The sequence below is a fragment of the Pinus tabuliformis genome, chromosome X (assembly GCF_031772625.1).
Source record: "Pinus tabuliformis cultivar Carrire ecotype Pingquan chromosome X, CPIR1, whole genome shotgun sequence".
Taxonomy (NCBI): domain Eukaryota; kingdom Viridiplantae; phylum Streptophyta; class Pinopsida; order Pinales; family Pinaceae; genus Pinus; species Pinus tabuliformis.
In genome coordinates this window covers 1,007,413,940-1,007,433,600 of record NC_142308.1, presented here as the reverse complement: position 1 = coordinate 1,007,433,600, position 19,661 = coordinate 1,007,413,940, and the positions used below count along the sequence as shown (strand labels likewise).

At 39.3% G+C, this 19,661-nt stretch overlaps 1 protein-coding gene across 1 annotated transcript; it reads right to left on the bottom strand.

Moving 5' to 3' along the window:
* Window positions 1-3,932: 3,932 nt before the first annotated feature.
* On the bottom strand, window positions 3,933-18,873 carry LOC149143162 (uncharacterized). Its single transcript, XM_089451711.1, has 2 exons — window positions 18,550-18,873; window positions 3,933-4,849 (listed from the first exon to the last, which is right to left on the bottom strand). The coding sequence occupies exon 2, from the start codon at window positions 4,779-4,781 to the stop codon at window positions 3,933-3,935; it is 849 nt and encodes a 282-aa protein (XP_089307837.1). The 5' UTR covers window positions 4,782-4,849; window positions 18,550-18,873.
* Between the last annotated feature and the right edge of the window lie 788 nt (window positions 18,874-19,661).

The following is a 19,661-nucleotide window of genomic DNA, read 5'->3' as shown; positions in this document are numbered from 1 at the left end:
TTTTATTCCTACCTAACCAAACATTTTCCATGTTTTTTCTTCCTCATAAAAAGATAGCAATCTAGGGGTTATCCTGAAGAAAAATGTACCTTTCGACAGACTATGTTAACACCTTTTTTTAGGAGATTAACCCACTAGCCTTTGTTCTATAGTACAAATAAAATCGGTCACACTTTCACATTTTATTTGGATTTTATTTTCACCCATATGTAGTAGCATTGTGCTGACCAATACGTTGGCTGCCTCCTTCCTGTCTCTCAGCACCTCCTTCATGTGTCTATCGGCACCTCCTGTGACTTAGGTTCTCTCGGCTGACAGGCACCTTGTGGGACTGATGGGCTCTTGACTGCTTGGCAGTGACCGGTGTATGGGCTCTTCTCAGCTCTCGTCAATGATATACGACAATGAGGTTCAATGGGTAGTTCAGCAAGGCTTTAGCCTACGAGTTGAGTGATGGTTTGTTGGCCCAGCTGCCCTTTGAGACCTTATCGTTTCTCCTCGACTTATAGGATTGGATGCCGCTCCTCCTTTCTAAACCCTAAAATTGAAGTCGATCAATAAAAACAATGTGTTGGTTCGATTGAAGCCCCTCTTAAAAAGTAATGCAGTTCTAATAGTCAATATTGACATGGTTGGTCAATCTTTTTCTATGGAATAGATTTATGACGACATGAAAATTATAGAAGTATCGATAGTCATAGAAAATGAATTTGCAGAGAGATTGGGAAGACCAAATCAAGTTCCCACATCCATTGGCCTGTTGAAAACATCCCAACATGAGGACTCAGATACATATCTTGGAAAGGAATCTTCAAATGGAACCCGATCCAAAAAAAAATACACAAACGTAAAAGAAATTGATCAAGAACCAGGAACAGATACAAAAACTCATTATGGGTATTGATATATATTGGGATAATGTGGTAAAGATGAAGCATAAGGTATTGGTGGGCCACTGGGAACACATTAGGATGTCTAGTGGACAAATGAAAGAATGGGTGCAGAAATGTTGGTTCTGTATTGTTGGAAATAGACCGAAGGTAAGCATGCTCCTCAATAGTTGGTTTGGATTCCACTTCATGACAGTGGAAGATGCAGATAGGATTGGATCAATCTCATGTGTGAAAGGTAGGGGATTTTTATGCTTGTAGAATTAGACAGTCGGATTTAATCCTATTAAAGAAGATCCCCAGCGAAAATACATATGGGTTAAACTCCCTAGCCTTCCTTTAGAACTATGGACCAAGAAGGAAATCATGGAAATTTCCAACAAGATAGGAAAATTCTATTATGTCGATGAAGGGAGTGCTGGCCTTCTAGAAAAATGAGTAGCATGGTTTTTCATTGAACTAGATTCCATAAAAGGTCTCTCGGCTACCCTTGATATCTATCAGAGTACACAATCTATCATAAAACGAGTGGATTACTGGGGAATCCCTTTTAGATGTTTGGGATGCCATAATACCATACATCTAATAGCGAAATTCCTACGTATACTTGGTTGGGATGACATCAAAATGTATGGTAAGGCTATAGGCATAAATCAGAATCATATTTTTCCCAAGAAAGAACATGCCCCTTGGGAGCTGCCAAATGAAGTGTAGGTGCCTACGCTAGAATAAGTTCCTATAAACAATAGTAGTAGAAAGGATAACAATATGTCGACTCTAGGAATTAATACTCAAGAAATAGATTCCCAAGATAGGCCATATGGACGGGGAAACTTGGCGAATAATGAGAAGAGAAGCTTAATATGACTAAGATGGAGCAATTAAGATGACAAAGTGAGCAGAAAAGAAGGATCATGCACAGAAATGAAGAACAAGATGAGTGAGAATGAAAAAGGATGAAGAAATATCAACAGATAAATAGTTGCTTAGCAAGCAAAGGTGGAAGATTTCAGATTCAAGTAGTATCTTTGGTTGTTAGTTGTAATTGGTTCTCAGTAAATGCATATATTCGTTTGCCCAGAACAACAAAAAAAAAACTGTTATTTGTTTGCATCAATTTACTAAGCAATGGTATATCATCATAAATATATGATGTTTTCCTAGAAATTTGGAGCACCTCCTCACAGATTGGTTTTGCCAATAGTTGGCAAAACCTCCTCAAATATATCCTTTTTTCACTTTCACTAGAATTATTTGTCATGTTTCATATGTTTCAGATGTGTGAAGTAATTTAGTCCTGACATGCTGAATTCTCAGTTCACATATCCTAGATTTAAGTTTTGGATGTGGATGAATGAAATGTGTTTAAGGTTATCATCTCAATCCATATAGTGACTTGGCATCTCTTTTCAGCAGAAGAGGTCCACTGCTTCTACATAAATGCCTTACATTCTACATTCACATTGCACTGCTTTTAGTGCACTTGATGGTTTAAGACTCAAATGTTTCTTTGATATGCTTGACTTTAAAGACGTTCGGTGGAGTTCTTATTATTCTGAGAGATTAGTTTAATGCAGGGACTTAGCTTTCTTAGGTTAGGGTTGAATTTACGAATGCTTGGTAAACATCATAACATGCTCAAGGAAATACCAATGGGCTACCTAATATCCAAGAGTTTCTAGTATTAAGAGGACTTATAGACAATATACTAGTATTAACGTTTATGTTGGTCCCATACTTTCTTGTTCTCAATCTTATATGCAAAATGAACTCCTTAAGAAAATCATTTCTGTCTGAGAGAATGCAGATTCTGTAATTTTCTAGTCAACCTGATTCCTATTTCTTCGGTTTCCAACTATTAATGAAGATGGTTTCGTCCAAAACATTCCTGGCACCTCAATGTTCCTTTAACAATTGAATGAGCAGCTATTCAATTAAACAACAAGGCTCTCAATCAGCATTCCCCTTCGAAACAACACTTGCCCTAGCTCATGTTTGCCAACCATCAAAACTACTCTTGAATGCATTGTAGTCCAGCACTCTTCCTTAAGACTCAGATAAAAGGAAATATACTCTCCAACATTAACACAAAACATACTCACTTTACTTCTTCCTCTACATTACCCAAGCATTGACATAAAATGTAATTATATTCAACAACAACAACAAATTAAATGTCCCTGAGGAAAGGAACAGTGTACATATTCAAACAAAAACTAGCACTCCAATGCCATTAATAAAGAGATAATCAGCCAGTGGGTTCACTTGTAATTAATTCCCAACATCCATTAGAGCAATCTCATAATATTTTAATAGTTTTTCCTCCACACACAAGATAGTACTACAGAAGGTTTGTGCTTTACCCAAATGACAACACTGTCAGGTGCACTGAAGACATTGTAGGCTTGCTTATGCAATGGAAACATATCATATTTAATGACTCAAGCAAGATCAGGAGGCAATCAAGAATTAAATTCTAAATCGTAAAAAAATGAAGTTCTCAGAATCATGTTTCTTTTGGCTTCCATTCTGTCAAAATTTCAGACTCCAGTCACTATCTCTCTGGGTTTAGTATAGTTACAGGAGTGCAAAACCAATCTGTGACAGTTCCAACTATTGGCCTTCTAGGTTGGAGTTCCAACTGTTATTGTCTGCTAGAATTTTATAATTAATATTACAGAGGCAGATTCAAGGTGCTTATGCACCAAAGTGCCAAAGTGTACTCTGCTTATGTAGAATAACAGTCAATAAATAGGAACTCATCTACAGTCATACAAGAGATCGCAATGTTCAGAGAGCCAAAAGATTTCTAAGCACCTTCCAAGCAAAAGCTTAGCACACTTATACATCTAATGGGCATTACCATCCATGGATCATTGCTTCAACCAAACTATAGTAGTCAAACTTTCAACCCATTAGGTATGGCAGTCATAAAAACACCAAGTGATGGCATGGCTTACCAAAGAACAATTGCACTGCCATGACAGGAGAATCATTTGGCATGTGTTTAGACACATCCAGAGTTAATAGAAAGACAGTTTCCTATTCAGATTCTGGTTCTTCTGAACCCTCCTCAGTGTCGTCATCATCATGATTTTTATCATCTTCTTCCCCTTCAATATCTTCTTTAGTGTCAGGGGCATTATCGTTATTTCTTCTAAGTCCATGAAGCTGCCTGAAATCAGGGGCAACAATATCAAGCATCTCATTCAAAGCTTGGTGCTCATAGCTTTGCCGAGAAGCTAACTTGGGAGGTGGAGAATTTTGACTTCCTGCCACTGCATCTTCAGGCACTGTGTGTTGACACTTCAATCTACTTAATAGTAGATCTTGCCTGGACCTAATATTCTCACCTACTGCTGCAATCTGACTAGCATCAAAATCTTGATTAATTCCTTCATCACTGATCCTTCCTGTCCCTGGCTGTCTGTCATCACTCCGAAGAGATTCATTGTCGCCATGAACTGAACCAGCTGTACTGAATGCCCAACTACCAGCAACCTCTGATGCTAATAGATCAATTGTTACTATCGAATGCTTATCTCTCTTGTTTCTAGCATCTATCTCATCTCTATGCTGCTGACTGACAGGAGATTGACTCTGCCTCTCCCCATTTAACAAGTTTCCAATAGGATGGGATGTTCTCACCAAATGCTGGCCACTGTTATATGTATCAGGTAATCTTTTTGGTTCAGCACCAGTCCTGGTGTTTAATGTTTCCCCTTGATTTTCACCAGCTAAGTCTGTCCTCACCCATTCCATTGGAGCTTGTTCTTCATCTTCAAGTTGCATTGTTTCTCCTCCCAAACCCCCTTCACCATCTCTTACTTCATCATCCTCCTGAACCGTTTCTCTTAGATTATTGTTTGATTTGGCAGGCTCATTCCCCATAGGATATGTACAAAACTCGATCCTTCTACATCCACTTGTGCTTTCAAGCAACTGAGCTGCATCTGCTTCTGCACCAAGGAATTTTAGTTTCCGATCATAATGCAATATTTTTGGAATGGAATGGTGAACAAGAAGCCAAGGAATTACCATTCAAGTTCAATCAAGTATGGCTACAAGATAAATATTTAGTGGACCTGATTAAGATATCTTGGATGAGGCCTTTAGGGATAATGAAAAATAAAATGATGTATCAGGTCACTCAAAAATTGCATAGGCTAAAGTCAAAGGTTAAGACATGCATCATCAAGTGCAAGAAGACACTCTCTCGAGAGTTTTTTATTATAGATAAAGAGATTTCAGAATTGATGGACCCTACAAGGCCTAATTTCCTATCTGAACAAAGCAAAAATACAATATTGGAGCTCTCTAAATTATCAGGCAGAGGAATGGAGACAAAAAATAAAAATGACGCGGGTTTCTAGGGGAGATAATAATACTAAGTACTTTCATAAGATAACTTCCAAAAGAAAAAATTCCGAAACAATCTGGTATATTAGAAATATGGACAATATAATACTAACTACTCAGAAAGACATCCTACAGGAAGTTGTAAGCCATTTTAGTAATCATTGGATTGGCTGGGAATCACATTCTTCCTCCCCCAATCATCCAGTTTCTTCACAGGCATGAGCTGTTCACTCTTGCTAATATTGGCTGCCAACAATCTGTCATTTCCTCCTCTTCCAGTTGGCCACATGCTGAAAATTTGGCTCTTCTGATGGAGCTCAATGTCAAATCGGAAAATTACAGATCTCATCTCTATCATGCAGATATTGCTCTGTCTAAGAGGGCAGATAGGCATTCTTGGGGCGGTCTTTCTCATGGAGGAGAAATCTCTACCAAAGAAACATACAAGTACATATACAACATGCAAAGGTAGGGGAAGAAAATCAACCATATGAAAAGTATGGTGAAGATCACGCTTTCCTTGCTGATAATTTAAATCCTGAAAACACTTTTGAGGTCACAGAAATATAGTTCATTAAACTAATCCTATTTTCACAGACACTGAAAGTAAGGGAGCTGTAGACTTTCATGGTAATACACCTGGCACCTCAGCATTTCATTGTGAGTTTGAGTAGGAATAACGTAACCCCCATGTTGCACTTTGATGTAGACCATGACTTTGTCCTTTCTTTCTTTTGCTTAAATATTTGGTTTTTCCTTTCTTTCCAAAGCATTGACATGACAAAACTACGGGAAATAATCCACTCTCTATTTTGAATTGGACTATTGAATATGCTGGATCTATGAGGGAGTACAAGTATAAAAAACTGTTGAAGTTACAGTACAAGGATCCAAAAGGCAGTCAACTATGCATCCAAATATGTTCAATGGAAGGACATACATTCAATATATGCTCCATAGAATATTCATAATTCCAACATAAAGTACAAAGTCAGGGGCCCTAAAATCCATTTTTCCTGATTTGATCCCATGTGAGGATCTTACGCCTTCCAACTAGCCAAAGGAATTGAGGACCATGGGAAAACACCATTCATCTAGATTTTCTTCCAAATGGGATCCTAGTGGATGTCTTGATGACCAACTATAAGAGAGTAGGATTCCTTGAGAGTAAACATCCCTTTGGTTTGAGAACCTCACCAGAGTTTGTCTTCATCCTGAGCATTGGATATTTTTCATTTTTGAAGCTCATGAGCTAAAATAGGCCAGGGAGAGAAAGATGGATGTGATTGCCAATCTTCAACTGTTTTCCATTCCTTCCATAGCATAGGGGATTGAATCAGTTTCTAAAATTCTTCTACAGTAAGACCCTGATGCTTTGAAGTAAATGTTATTAAATCTCTAGGATTAACAATCCCTCAATTGTGGCATCTATTGCCAAGAATATTTTGAGAATAATGTAGTCACTAGTGTGACCATTCCAGGTCTCTCAAAAAACATGACTTTGAATTAAGGTCTAGTTGGCCTGTGGCAAATTTCATATGGAAGATCTTAGAGGATGCTTGGTTGCTTGCAACTTTTTCAATTGAGAAGAGTGGCCATATTTCATATCCCATATTTGTTTCTAGAGTTCATCTCTAACCGAAGTCAATCCCAACATAATTTCTCTTCCAATGCTTTGTTTAGGATCCCCAAGTCTCTAAAGCCCCACTCAATTTAGGATACAAAGCTTCTCTCAGGATTTATATCAAAATTTCTGAAATATGGGCAACAAATACCATTAATAACTTACCTTTTGCAGTGACCACTATCTTTATATCCCTCCAGACATGAATTCAAGATAGTTTTTGAACCCAAATTTTGACAAAATCAGATCAATAGATAAGTATAACTATGCACCCAATCAGAGGAGAAGAAACTATTTAAAAAACTAAAGCAACTACAACTGATACTCGAGTTTAAAAATTCTTTGACATCAATTATTAGACCATCATATGACTGGAGGTGTGTCCTTTGTGATGCCTAAGGTCTATCGTTAGACATACATTACTGGTTCTTGGTCCAATCATGTTGGTATTCAAGACCATAACCTTGATTTTCCTGCGATCCAAATAGGAGCGTGCTTAGAGAATGTGCAACCCCAACAAGAAATCACAGATTTTCATTCATTGTGGACACTTGTAATATTATGGCAAGACATATAAGATCAACAAATTACAGATCTCATCTCTATCATGCAGATATTGCTCTGTCTAATAGGGCATATAGGCATTCTTGGGGCGGTCTTTCTCATGGAGGAGAAATCTCTACCAAAGAAACATACAAGTACATATACAACATGCAAAGGTAGGGGAAGAAAATCAACCATATGAAAAGTATGGTGAAGATCACACTTTCCTTGCTGATAATTTAAATCCTGAAAACACTTTTGAGGTCACAGAAATACAGTTCATTAAACTAATCCTATTTTCACAGACACTGAAAGTAAGGGAGCTATAGAATTTCATGGTAATACACTTGGCACCTCAGCATTTCATTGTGAGTTTGAGTAGGAGTAATGTAACCCCCATGTTGCACTTTGATGTAGAACATGACTTTGTCCTTTCTTTCTTTTGCTTAAATATTTGGTTTTTAACTTTTTCCTTTCTTTCCAAAGCATTGACATGACAAAACTACGGGAAATAATCCACTCTCTATTTTGAACTGGACTATTGAATATGCTGGATCTATGAGGGAGTACAAGTATAAAAAACTGTTGAGGTTACAGTACAAGGATCCAAAAGGCAGTCAACTATGCATCCAAATATGTTCAATGGAAGGACATACATTCAATATATGCTCCATAGAATATTCATAATTCCAACATAAAGTACAAAGTCAGGGGCCCTAAAATCCATTTTTCCTGATTTGATCCCATGTGAGGATCTTATGTTATCCAACTAGCCAAAGAAATTGAGGACCATGGGAAAACACCATTCATCTAGATTTTCTTCCAAATTGGATCCTAGTGGATGTCTTGATGACCAACTACAAGAGAGTAGGATTCCTTGAGAGTAAATATCCCTTTGGTTTGAGAACCTCACCAGAGTTTGTCTTCATCTTGAGCATTGAACACATATTTCATTAAATTTGGAATTAAACAGTGGATCTAGAATTTCAAAATAACCAAAAAACTCAATTCTAGTGATGTCCTTGTAATAAAATATTTCCAATTTTAATGAAATATGTGATATTGGATATTTTTCATTTTTGAAGCTCATGAGCTAAAATAGGCCAGGGAGAGAAAGATGGATGTGATTGCCAATCTTCAATTGTTTTCCATTCCTTCCATAGCATAGGGGATTGAATCCGTTTCTAAAATTCTTCTACAGTAAGACCCTGATGCTTTGAAGTAAATGTTATTAAATCTCTAGGATTAACAATCCCTCAATTGTGGCATCTATTGCCAAGAATCTTTTGAGAATAATGTAGTCACTAGTGTGACCATTCCAGGTCTCTCAAAAAACATGACTTTGAATTAAGGTCTAGTTGGCCTGTGGCAAATTTCATATGGAAGATCTTAGAGGATGCTTGGTTGCTTGCAAATTTTTCAATTGAGAAGAGTGGCCATATTTCATATCCCATATTTGTTTCTAGAGTTCATCTCTAACCCGAAGTCAATCCCAACATAATTTCTCTCCCAATGCTTTGTTTAGGAACCCCAAGTCTCTCAATCCTAAAGCCCCACTCAATTTAGGATACAAAGCTTCTCTCAGGATTTATATCAAAATTTCTGAAATATGGGCAACAACTACCATTAATAACTTACCTTTTGCAGTGACCACTATCTTTATATCCCTCCAGACATGAATTCAAGATAGTTTTTGAACCCAATTTTTGACAAAATCAGATCAATAGATAAGTATAACTATGCACCCAATCACAGGAGAAGAAACTATTTAAGAAACTAAAGCAACTACAACTGATACTGGAGTTTAAAAATTCTTTGACATCAATTATCAGACCATCATATGACTCGAAGTGTGTCCTTTGTGATGCCTAAGGTCTATTGTTAGACATACATTACTGGTTCTTGGTCCAATCATGTTGGTATTCAAGACCATAACCTTGATTTTCCTGCGATCCAAATAGGAGCATGCTTAGAGAATGTGCAACCCCAACAAGAAATCACAGAGTTTCATTCATTGTGGACACTTGTAATATTATGGCAAGACATATAAGATCAACAAATCAAAAAATCCACACACAAACAATAATTTGTTTGGGAGGCAAATCAACTATGAATTTTGTTAGCAAAGAAATTCTACACCTACAGTACATGAACAGTTTCAAGCAACCAAATAACAACCCATTTACAGTGGAAAATACCAAATAAATACCCAATCTAAGGTAATACCAAGTGTTTCATCTCTCATATGTGAGACAAGACACATCGACTCTAAAAACATGACAATAAGGATTTCAATTATTTTAGAATTTAGAAACTAGAACATCTACATGATACAAATTCAATCATACAACTAGTACTTACTAGTACTACATCAATGATGATCAAATGGCAAACACAAGAAGTTAGAACCACAAACTGTGGTCTTCTCATTAAGTCATAAAAATCAGAATGTAGAAAACATACAACATAGATATTGATTCAATGCTACTACAGATTGGAATGCCAATGGAAAATACAAAATAGCATGGACACTAGAACCATAGATGGAAGATTCTCATAGCCGATGACTATCAGTAGTCCTCCTCGATGCCATAATCATTAGAATTTGTGTATTACCATTGTTGTCTCACCCATCATCCTCCTTCTCTATACTTAATCCAATATATGCATTTGCTAGTGTGGAGAATGAACGCTCAAGAGGATAACCATCATCAAAAGTGACCAATTATAGCACTAGTCTAGAGGGAGTGCCCTAGGCTCTACACTGCACTAATGAAGAAGCCCTAGATGCGGGAGGAAAGGGAGATCTAGCACGGTGAAGGAAGCCCTAATGTTGCCCTATGGAGAAGCCCTAAATGCTGCCCTATGAAGAAGTAGTAATATGCAGCCATGGAAATGAAGGCAGAAACCCTGGCCGCAAGTCTAAGGAGAAGAGATGCCCTAAACCTAGTCGCTACGCTGCCTAATGGAGATGGCACCTCAACATCGTCCTAGAAGAAGTGCTCTACACATGGAATGCCCTTGCTATCATGAAAGGAAAAGCCCTTATCCTATATGCAGTCATAAAAGGAAAATCCCTTATCCCATACGCAGTCATGAGTGAAATAGCAATCAGTGAAGGCAGTTGGGAAAGGACAAAAGGATCCATGGATTCCTCATCCCTCTTCAAATTCGCCAAGGGTAAAGTCGAAGCAGAGCATATCATCAAAATGGCGCAGCGGAAGCTTCTGATGGCCTACCTACATATCACTTCAATGGGAAGTCTGGATCTCAGGGTGAAAGGAAAGGCAGATTACAATAAGTTCGGCCATTATGCGAAGGAATGTACAAATGGCAAGGACACATCTATTGATGAAGATAACAATCATTCCAAGGACATCTTCAATGATCGAAGGAATGAAAGATAATGAAGGTCATCAAGGAAACGACTGACTCTTCAAAGAAAGCAAGGAACCCCAGGTATGAAGAATCAAATGTTGTTTCTGATAAGATAAAGAAGCGTTATCTTGTATTGGCCCTCTCCTTCAGATTCTGTGGGAAGCTAGCTTATTGATTATAGTGCTTCAAGGCACTTCATCGAATAGAAGGGTGCTCTCTTGAATTTGGTAAGAAACAATCGTGGGATTATATTTGGAGTCGATGCCACCTATCCCGAAAAGGGTGTAGGAAATGTTACCCCTCAATTGAATGAGGGTAACTCAATTCATTTACAGAATCTCTTTTATGTACCTGATCGCAAGAAGAACCTGGTGTCCATTTCGGCAACGGAAGTCAAAGGTTTCAGGGTGGCATTCATCGATGGGAAGGTACGTGTTTGAAAATAGAATTTTCAAAGATGCTTTTACTCATGGGTTCAGCATTGGCAATTTGTACCAAGTTGCAGGATGGTCCATCGGGGACCATGTTAGTTGACACATCTCATCTATAGCACCAAAGGTCTACTTATTGTGGGGCCTTACTCGATGTGAGTCAGATGGTGACTGGGATGCCTGAATACAAAAGGAGCATGAAGGTACATGTCTGAGATGTACCGAAGGAAAATCTTACAAAGGGACCATTCCCCTCATGTAGCAGGCTATGTCACAAGGTTCGCTGAATTTGAAGGTTCAGGTTTGAAATTCGGCGAACCTCAAAAAAAAAAATTGAAATTCGTTCAAGTTCACCGAACCTGAAATTTGAACCCAAAAGGCGAACCTAATCAAATTTGAACCTCATCCGAACACGAACCTGAACGCGAATTTGATCGATTTTTTTTTAGGTTCGACTTAGGGTTTGCCACTTTTTTTTTACAGTTTTATTTGCCTGTTTACGTGAAAAACCATGGGCCGCATACTGCTTTTCTACAACGATTCCCGCCAATTTTTTCTTTATAAACAATGGCGCTCTAAGGATTTGGCACAAGCTGTGCCAGTCGGTCGAGTGAATAGAGTATTGAGTTAGCAGAGTGTTTGTATTGGCATAGCAGGAGTGCATTTGTATTGGCATATTGTTGTGCATTTTATTGCGCTGTGCAGTGTGAGCCTTGAGGAGATCGATGTAGTCCTGCAGCGGCATGCAGGCACCTTGCAAGTTCAGTCACTGCTAGTCGCTGATTACGCGGCTGCTTGAGCCCGTGCCCACTACCATGTGAGCCTATAAGCTATAGCCGTAGGCTGTGCAGTGTGAATCGTGATTTGTTGCACCTTCGTTCGAGCTTCAACGTTGACTGTAGTGTGCACGACTAGAACACGTTACACGTAACACAGGTATCGTCGACCCTCTAGTCCATCATATAATAACTTATAGTTATAGAATCTGAGCTAACGACTCAAAACTTTGGACATATATTAATATTCTACATTGCAATCATCTAAAAAAGGAAAAAATTCACGGTTGGTGTTGGGAGTTCATCTCAGTCAAAGATCGGTAAATCAAGTGGGACAGCTACATTAAATTCTCTTTGAAAGCCCATGTAGAAACAAGAAGTTGATGATGCTGTAGCTGATATGTTTTTTGAATCTGCAATTCCATTTAATGTGGCAAGAAGCCCTTACTTAATCAATGCGTGTAAGATGATGGCAAGTTTTGGTAAAGGATATGTCCCTCCTAGTTCTGAGACTATAAGGACCACTCTTTTGAAGAGGTCAAAAGAAAGGGTTACAAACAATTTGCAGAAGATCAAAGACTCTTGGAAGGAAACAGGGTGCACACTTTTATCAGATGGTTGGTCAGATATGAATCATAGACCTCTTATTAATGTGTTGGTTTATTGCCCTAAAGGGGTACTTTTTTTTAAAGTAGTTGATGCATCAGGGAATAAGAAGACCTCTGAATTTATTTTCAAGATTTTAGAGGAAGCTATTCTTGAGGTTGGAGAAGAAAATGTGGTCTAGTGCTTCAAATTGTGTCGGAGCAGGAAAAATGATCATGGATAAATACAGAAAAATATATTGGACACCTTGTGTTGCTCATTGTCTTGACTTATTGTTACATGACTTGGCAAAGTTTCCATGGATTAATGAGACAGTTCGGAGGGGGAAAAAATTTCTCACTTCATATTTAACCATCAACTCACATTGAGCTTGTACAAGAATAATGCATCTAGAGAGTTGCTCGGGCCTTGTGACACCAGGTTTGCCACATATTATATTACTATCAAAAGGCTAGTTGAAGAAAAAGGGAGTATAAGAGGTGTTTTTTACAACACAAAAGGCTACTAAAAGGCTACTAAAAGAAACAGAAACAAACACACCATATGACACCGTTATTTTTGGACCAATGTACCCGAAAAAACCCAATGCGGGAAAACCAGTGCAGCTATCTGAGGGTTTTTTTTACTAAGCAATATAAGAGTACAATCTGGGTGTCAAAACTGGCCTACCCAACAGAGAATTTCCTTAGCAGTAATACCTCACAGTTTCTCACAGATCTCCTGGCTGAAACCTCAGATAATCATTCCGGCAGCTCCTCAGCACAAAATTGCACTGAAACCCCAGCGTCTGCCCAATCTGCACTGCGTCAGCCTCTCCTTGCCCAGCGTTGGCCCTGCGTCAGCCTATCTAGGCCTGTGTCAGCCCCAGGAGGCCCTGCATTAGCTCTCTAGGCCTCTGCGTCAAATACGCTGGCCTCTCTGGGCCTCTGCGTCAAATACGCTGCCCTCTATGGCTTGAAGCAAATCACTGCGGGTTTGATATGAGAGGATTGATAATTGTCAGATGAAGCTGAGATTCACTAAGAGTGAAGCCAATTCAAACCATTGTTTGAAGATTGTGGATGATAGACCTCTCATACCGACACCTTCTAAGAACGACCTATTTCTGATAGGTGCAGACCCTCTCACTTGCAAAAGTAAGAGAGAGTTGGATTCTGAATGTGGAATGGTAAACTGCAAGATCATGACTACCTCGAGGATATTAACTTTCAGAAGTTATATTGTGATGTCGGACCAGATTTGGGAAATGCCTCTAAGTTTCATAAACTCATTTGCATTGATGTTCTTTGTGAACTTTCGTCCGTATATATGTTTTATAGTTAGCATGGTGAGCTCATATTTGGTTGAGCCTCACTAGATTGGTGCCAAGAATCTTTTGAGATATCTTCGGAGCACAATCTCTCATGGATTGAGATTCACTGCCTGAAATATGAAGCTGCATGATTATTCGAATGTTGACTGGGCAGGCAATGGGGAGGATCACCAAAGAACTTCTCAGTGCTAGTTCTCCTTGGATTTTGCTTCGATATCATGGATGAGCAAGAAGCAGAAGTCGATTGCTTTAAGCACAGCCGAGACCGAATACATAGCTACGAGTATGATCTTGTGACGCTGCCTGGTTGTGGAAGCTCTTCAGTGTGTTGTTTGTACACATGATGAATACCACTGTGATCCTCTATGACAACCAGGGGGGATTCGATTGTTGAGAAATCCTGTATTCGATGATTGCTCCAGTAGATAGACATCAGATACTAACTTATATAGAATATGGTAAGTCGATGAGCGAGGAGGCTCCATCGTATTGAGACTGATGTACAGGTTGCAAACATTTTGTCAAAGCCCAGGGGAAAGGTCAAATCTGTGACTTTCCCGAACAACCTGGAGTCGTTGAGAGACCTTCGTATATATTACTATCAAAAGGCTAGTTGAAGAAAAAGGGAGTATAAGAGGTGTTTTTTACAACACAAAAGGCTACTAAAAGGCTACTAAAAGAAACAGAAACAAACACACCATATGACACCGTTATTTTTGGACCAATGTCCCCGGAAAAACCCAATGCGGGAAAACCGGTGCAGCTATCTGAGGGATTTTTTTACTAAGCAATATAAGAGTACAATCTGGGTGTCAAAACTGGCCTACCCAACAGAGAATTTCCTTAGCAGTAATACCTCACAGTTTCTCACAGATCTCCTGGCTGAAACCTCAGATAATCATTCTGGCAACTCCTTAGCACAAAATTGCACTAAAACCCCAGCGTCTGCCCAATCTGGATTGCGTCAGCCTCTCCTTGCCCAGCGTTGGCCCTGCGTCAGCCTATCTAGGCCTGTGTCAACCCCAGGAGGCCCTGCGTTAGCTCTCTAGGCCTCTGCGTCAAATACGCTGGCCTCTCTGGGCCTCTGCATCAAATACGCTGCCCTCTATGGCTTGAAGCAAATCACCCCGGGTTTGATATGAGAGGATTGATAATTGTCAGATGAAGCTGAGATTCACTAAGAGTGAAGCCAATCCAAACCATTGTTTGAAGATTGTGGATGATAGACCTCTCATACCGACACCTTCAAAGAACGACCTATTTCTGATAGGTGCAGACCCTCTCACTTGCAAAAGTAAGAGAGAGTTGGATTCCGGATGTGGAATGGTAAACTGCAAGACCGTGACTACCTCGAGGATCTTAACTTTCAGAAGTTATATTGTGATGATGCTAGACCAGATTTGGGAAATGCCTCTAAGTTTCATAAACTCATTTGCATTGATGTTCTTGGTGAACTTTTGTCCGTATATATGTTTTATAGTTAGCATGGTGAGCTCATATTTGGTTGAGCCTCACTAGATTGGTGCCAAGAACCTTTTGAGATATCTTCGGAGCACAATCTCTCATGGATTGAGATTCACTGCCTGAAATATGAAGCTGCATGATTATTCGAATGTTGACTGGGCAGGCTATGGGGAGGATCACTAGAGAACTTCTCAGTGCTAGTTCTCTTTGGATTCTGCTTCGATATCATGGATGAGCAAGAAGCAGAAGTCGATTGCTATAAGCACCGCCGAGACCGAATACATAGCTACGAGTATGATCTTGTGTGACGTTGCCTGGTTGTGGAAGCTCTTCAGTGCGTTGTTTGTACAAATGATGAATAACACTGTGATCCTCTGTGACAACCAGGGGGGATTCGATTGTTGAGAAATCCTGTATTCGATGATTGCTCCAGTAGATAGACATCAAATACTAACTTATCTAGAATATGGTAAGTCGATGAGCGAGGAGGCTCCATCGCATTGAGACTGATGTACAGGTTGCAAACATTTTGTCAAAGCCCAGGGGAAAGGTCAAATTTGTGACTTTCCCGAACAACCTGGAGTCGTTGAGAGACCTTCGTATAAGGGTCCTGCATGTTGCATGCATTGAGCTCTGGGAGATCTAAGGGGTTTGGGGTACTTACTGGAGCAACACACGACCATAGGGCAACTCACCCTCCCCTAATGGTGCACTGTGTACAAGATGAATAGCTTAGCCTTCCCTTGTAATACCCCAAGGTGACTTTGGGATAGGATGATTCATTCTCCTGTGAGCCAGGATGATTAGTTCTCCTGTAGGATAGATGATCAATTCCCCTATCGAGGCATCCTACCCATGCAATCTGAGACTCATTGGAAGTACCTCTCATCTGATTAATGAGCAGGGAAATGGGGTTAGGGACCATAGTAGTATTATCGATGACAGCAAGATGTATGGTGCAACAGTGGTGCAACAGTATGGACAACAAGATGTATGATGCAGCAATGGTGCAGCAGAATGGACAACAAAATGTATGCTGCAACAATGGTGCAGCAGTATGGATAGCAAGAAGTTTGTTGCAGCAGTGGGACAACAATGCTACATGGTGCTGCAATGATACAGCAATGGGACAGCAAAGGCAACTTGGTGCAGTATGGTGCAGCATATGTTACAAAAATGAGACAACAATGGTCAATGGCATATAGTGCACAACGGGACAGCAATGGTACAATGGTACAACATGGGACAACTAGTATTTAGTGTGGCAAATTCATGGTGTTGTTATGGTATGGCAAAGCACAATGAGACAACCATGACATAGTGCAGTAGTGGCACAACGGGACAGCCATGACATAGTGCAGCAGTGGCACAATAGGACAGTCTTGTCAAGAGGTGTAGGATTCATCTAAAGAGCCCTTTAGGACAGCCTTGGAGGAGCCCTAGTTGCTGTACAACATGCCCTAGCCGCAAGCCTTATATGCTATCCTAAAGGGATTAAATCACAGTGAAGAGAGGCTCCTTCGATGTCCCAAAAGAAGGCTCTTCATCACAGCAAGGAGGCTTCCATGCGCTGTCAAAGGAAGCTCCAAAAGAGCCCTAGCTGCAGTCTTCTATTCACATCTAAGAGGCAGTCAAAGGGAGCCTAAATGAACCCCTAATCCACAATAAGAAATAGACTAAATACACAGTCCTAAAGGATGTGTTTTAGGTGTTGTTCAAGTAAGGAGACCTAGCGCGTCTTAGCGGTAGTCTTAAAGCCCAACCGCATTGAAGGGAGAAGTCTCTACAACTGTCTTATGAGGAGGACCTATACGCTGTCAAAAGAGGTTCTAACTTTGAGTTTTCTTCCAAGTCTAGGTACTTGTCTATGATTTATGGCACATATGCAAGCCTTGAAAGTGTGAGAATGTGCAAGAATAAACTCCTGGGATAAATACCCATTTGATTATAAGGACTTCTCTTACATTGATGTGAAAGTGTCAGCAAGGAAATTTGCAGATATCTTAACACAGAAACAAGCAATCACATTCCATTAAAATGCACTTAACTTTACATATGCCCAAAAGCAGAGGAAATAACTAAGCTGGAATCCGATCCAAGAAAATGCCCCATATTATCATCCTATGCTTAGTAACGCTTACAAGGAAATGGGTTGGGTATGTGTTTAAAGTCTGTACAATCAAAAAGAAAGAATCTAAAGGTAGCCCCAACAATCTGAACAGGCAACAGGATATCAGTTTACCAAGTTAATCTAATAATGTAGCACATATGGACTCATCTTGATATTGCTGCCTTGAGTTTACTAGCTATTTCACTTGTCAAAGCGAAGGATATTCCCTTCGATTATGTTTATACAATGGGCCAGTATCTTGAGCACTGAGGAATCAGATGAACGCAGCTGATTTTATCTCTCTAGAGGTAGCACTGGTGTATTCTAGCTGTGTAAATGTCATTTAATGAGGTTGCAACTTTTTACATATTACAAAAAAACGTGAATAAATGGCAAGATCATAAACAACCACACAAACGGCAACTGTTTTCCATTGAGAAGAATCTATATACCCCTCAATGTCCTGCAAGGCAAGGACATGGATTGAAAAGAATATATATACTCTTCTCAAAATATTCCTAGTTCTCCAAGTTGCAACCGAGCCTCAAGAACTCAACGGTTGCAAAGCATTGAAACCCATATTCTTGTACTCTGGTTTTCGTCATATGATTAAGACAATAAAAAAACTACACAAACATATGCATCCTATTGATAAAATCGGTATACCCCTATCAAGGTCTTGCAATGCAAGATCGGCTAGATTCAACCAGTTTTGGGTTTTGGTGTAGATATCCGTATACTGCTCAGCCACAACCAGTATTTTCTCCTTCATCGCTGTCTTAGCAAGTGCAGAAGTGCCAAGAACAAAATTTTTATGATTTTTTTGAAGTCCAATAGTCCCGGGTGTTTTAATATAATTTTAACCCTGAGATGACAGGTTATGACGAAATCTGCAACGACTGGGAATCCGGTAGGGTATACGACGGGATGTGATGATTCTCGCTGGAGTGGGAGGAAGCTGCTATGGTCCCTGTCTCTAATTTTGCCTGCAGTTTCTACACCCTATCTTCAAGGAGCTATTTTTTAAGAAAACAAAGAGAAAGCTAAAACACATACCTGTTTTGGGCAAAAACTATGGAAGATCGGCCTCACAGAAAAAATAGTAGTAAATGCAGAGCTGGTAAACCTGTCTTGGCTATTGCTCCTCAAAGCACACTGATCTGTCTGCTCAAAAGTTTTCCAAATCGTTGAATACCAGATATTATAGAGCCCACCTTGCCAAATATCATATAATAATATAAGACAGCTGGTTCAGAAAATAAGCTTTCCACTGGGTGTGAACCCTGACAGCCACACCTTAATCAATCGTTGGAAGAGAATGTTCAGGCGGTGGGACTTCGAGACAAGGAGAAACGAACAGCCGATTGGCGCCAAGCCCAAATTTTCCCACAAAATTTTAAATTTTCTCACAGAAATGTTTGAAAAGTCTATTTCATAATATTTTTTTAAAGGTTCATTTGCCAACAGTTCTATTAATTGAATTTTCCCATAAAATTGTTTGAAAAGTCTTCATCATAATAATTTTTTAAATGTTGATTTGCCAGCAGTTCTATTAATTTGTCCATTTATTTTATTAATACAAACCATATAATATTAACTAACCTGTGCATCCTATAAATTATATAAACATACATTTGCATTTTATAAACCATTCATAGGCCTTAAGATGATAATGGTGTTTCTTCTTAGATGATGTCCAAGGCCCCAACAAAAGTCATCCTTGTTGGGCAAATCCTCACATTAACACCCATACAACATTTATATACCTATGGTTTATAATGCTGGCAAATAGTGCTCCTCATCACCTAATTGTGCAAAAAGCCCCAACTAACCTAGTCTAGGTTAGATGTCCTCGATATTAACATATTATCCTACATTATCTATTAGCTCATGGAGATAGAGGGTTCAAGGACTCTCACTTGATGGTTGGGGACTATAGTCCATCAAGAGGTCAAATGTCAGGCTAACTGTATTAAGGACACCTCAAGGTCAACCAACACGAATGCAATGTATTAGTTGTTCGTTATCGACCTATCAAAATGTCACAATATTGAGTAGTAGACATCAGTAAGTAGGACACTAGTCACCAACAAGAAACCTTGATAACGATAGAGTAATGATGTGATGAGTGGATGTGGACCCGGGGATATCGCATGTCAATTGTGTGG

What these genes read in the sequence shown, in the direction of transcription:
- LOC149143162 (XM_089451711.1), bottom strand. Translation starts at nt 4,781, where the DNA reads ATGGGGAATGAGCCTGCCAAATCAAACAATAATCTAAGAGAAACGGTT.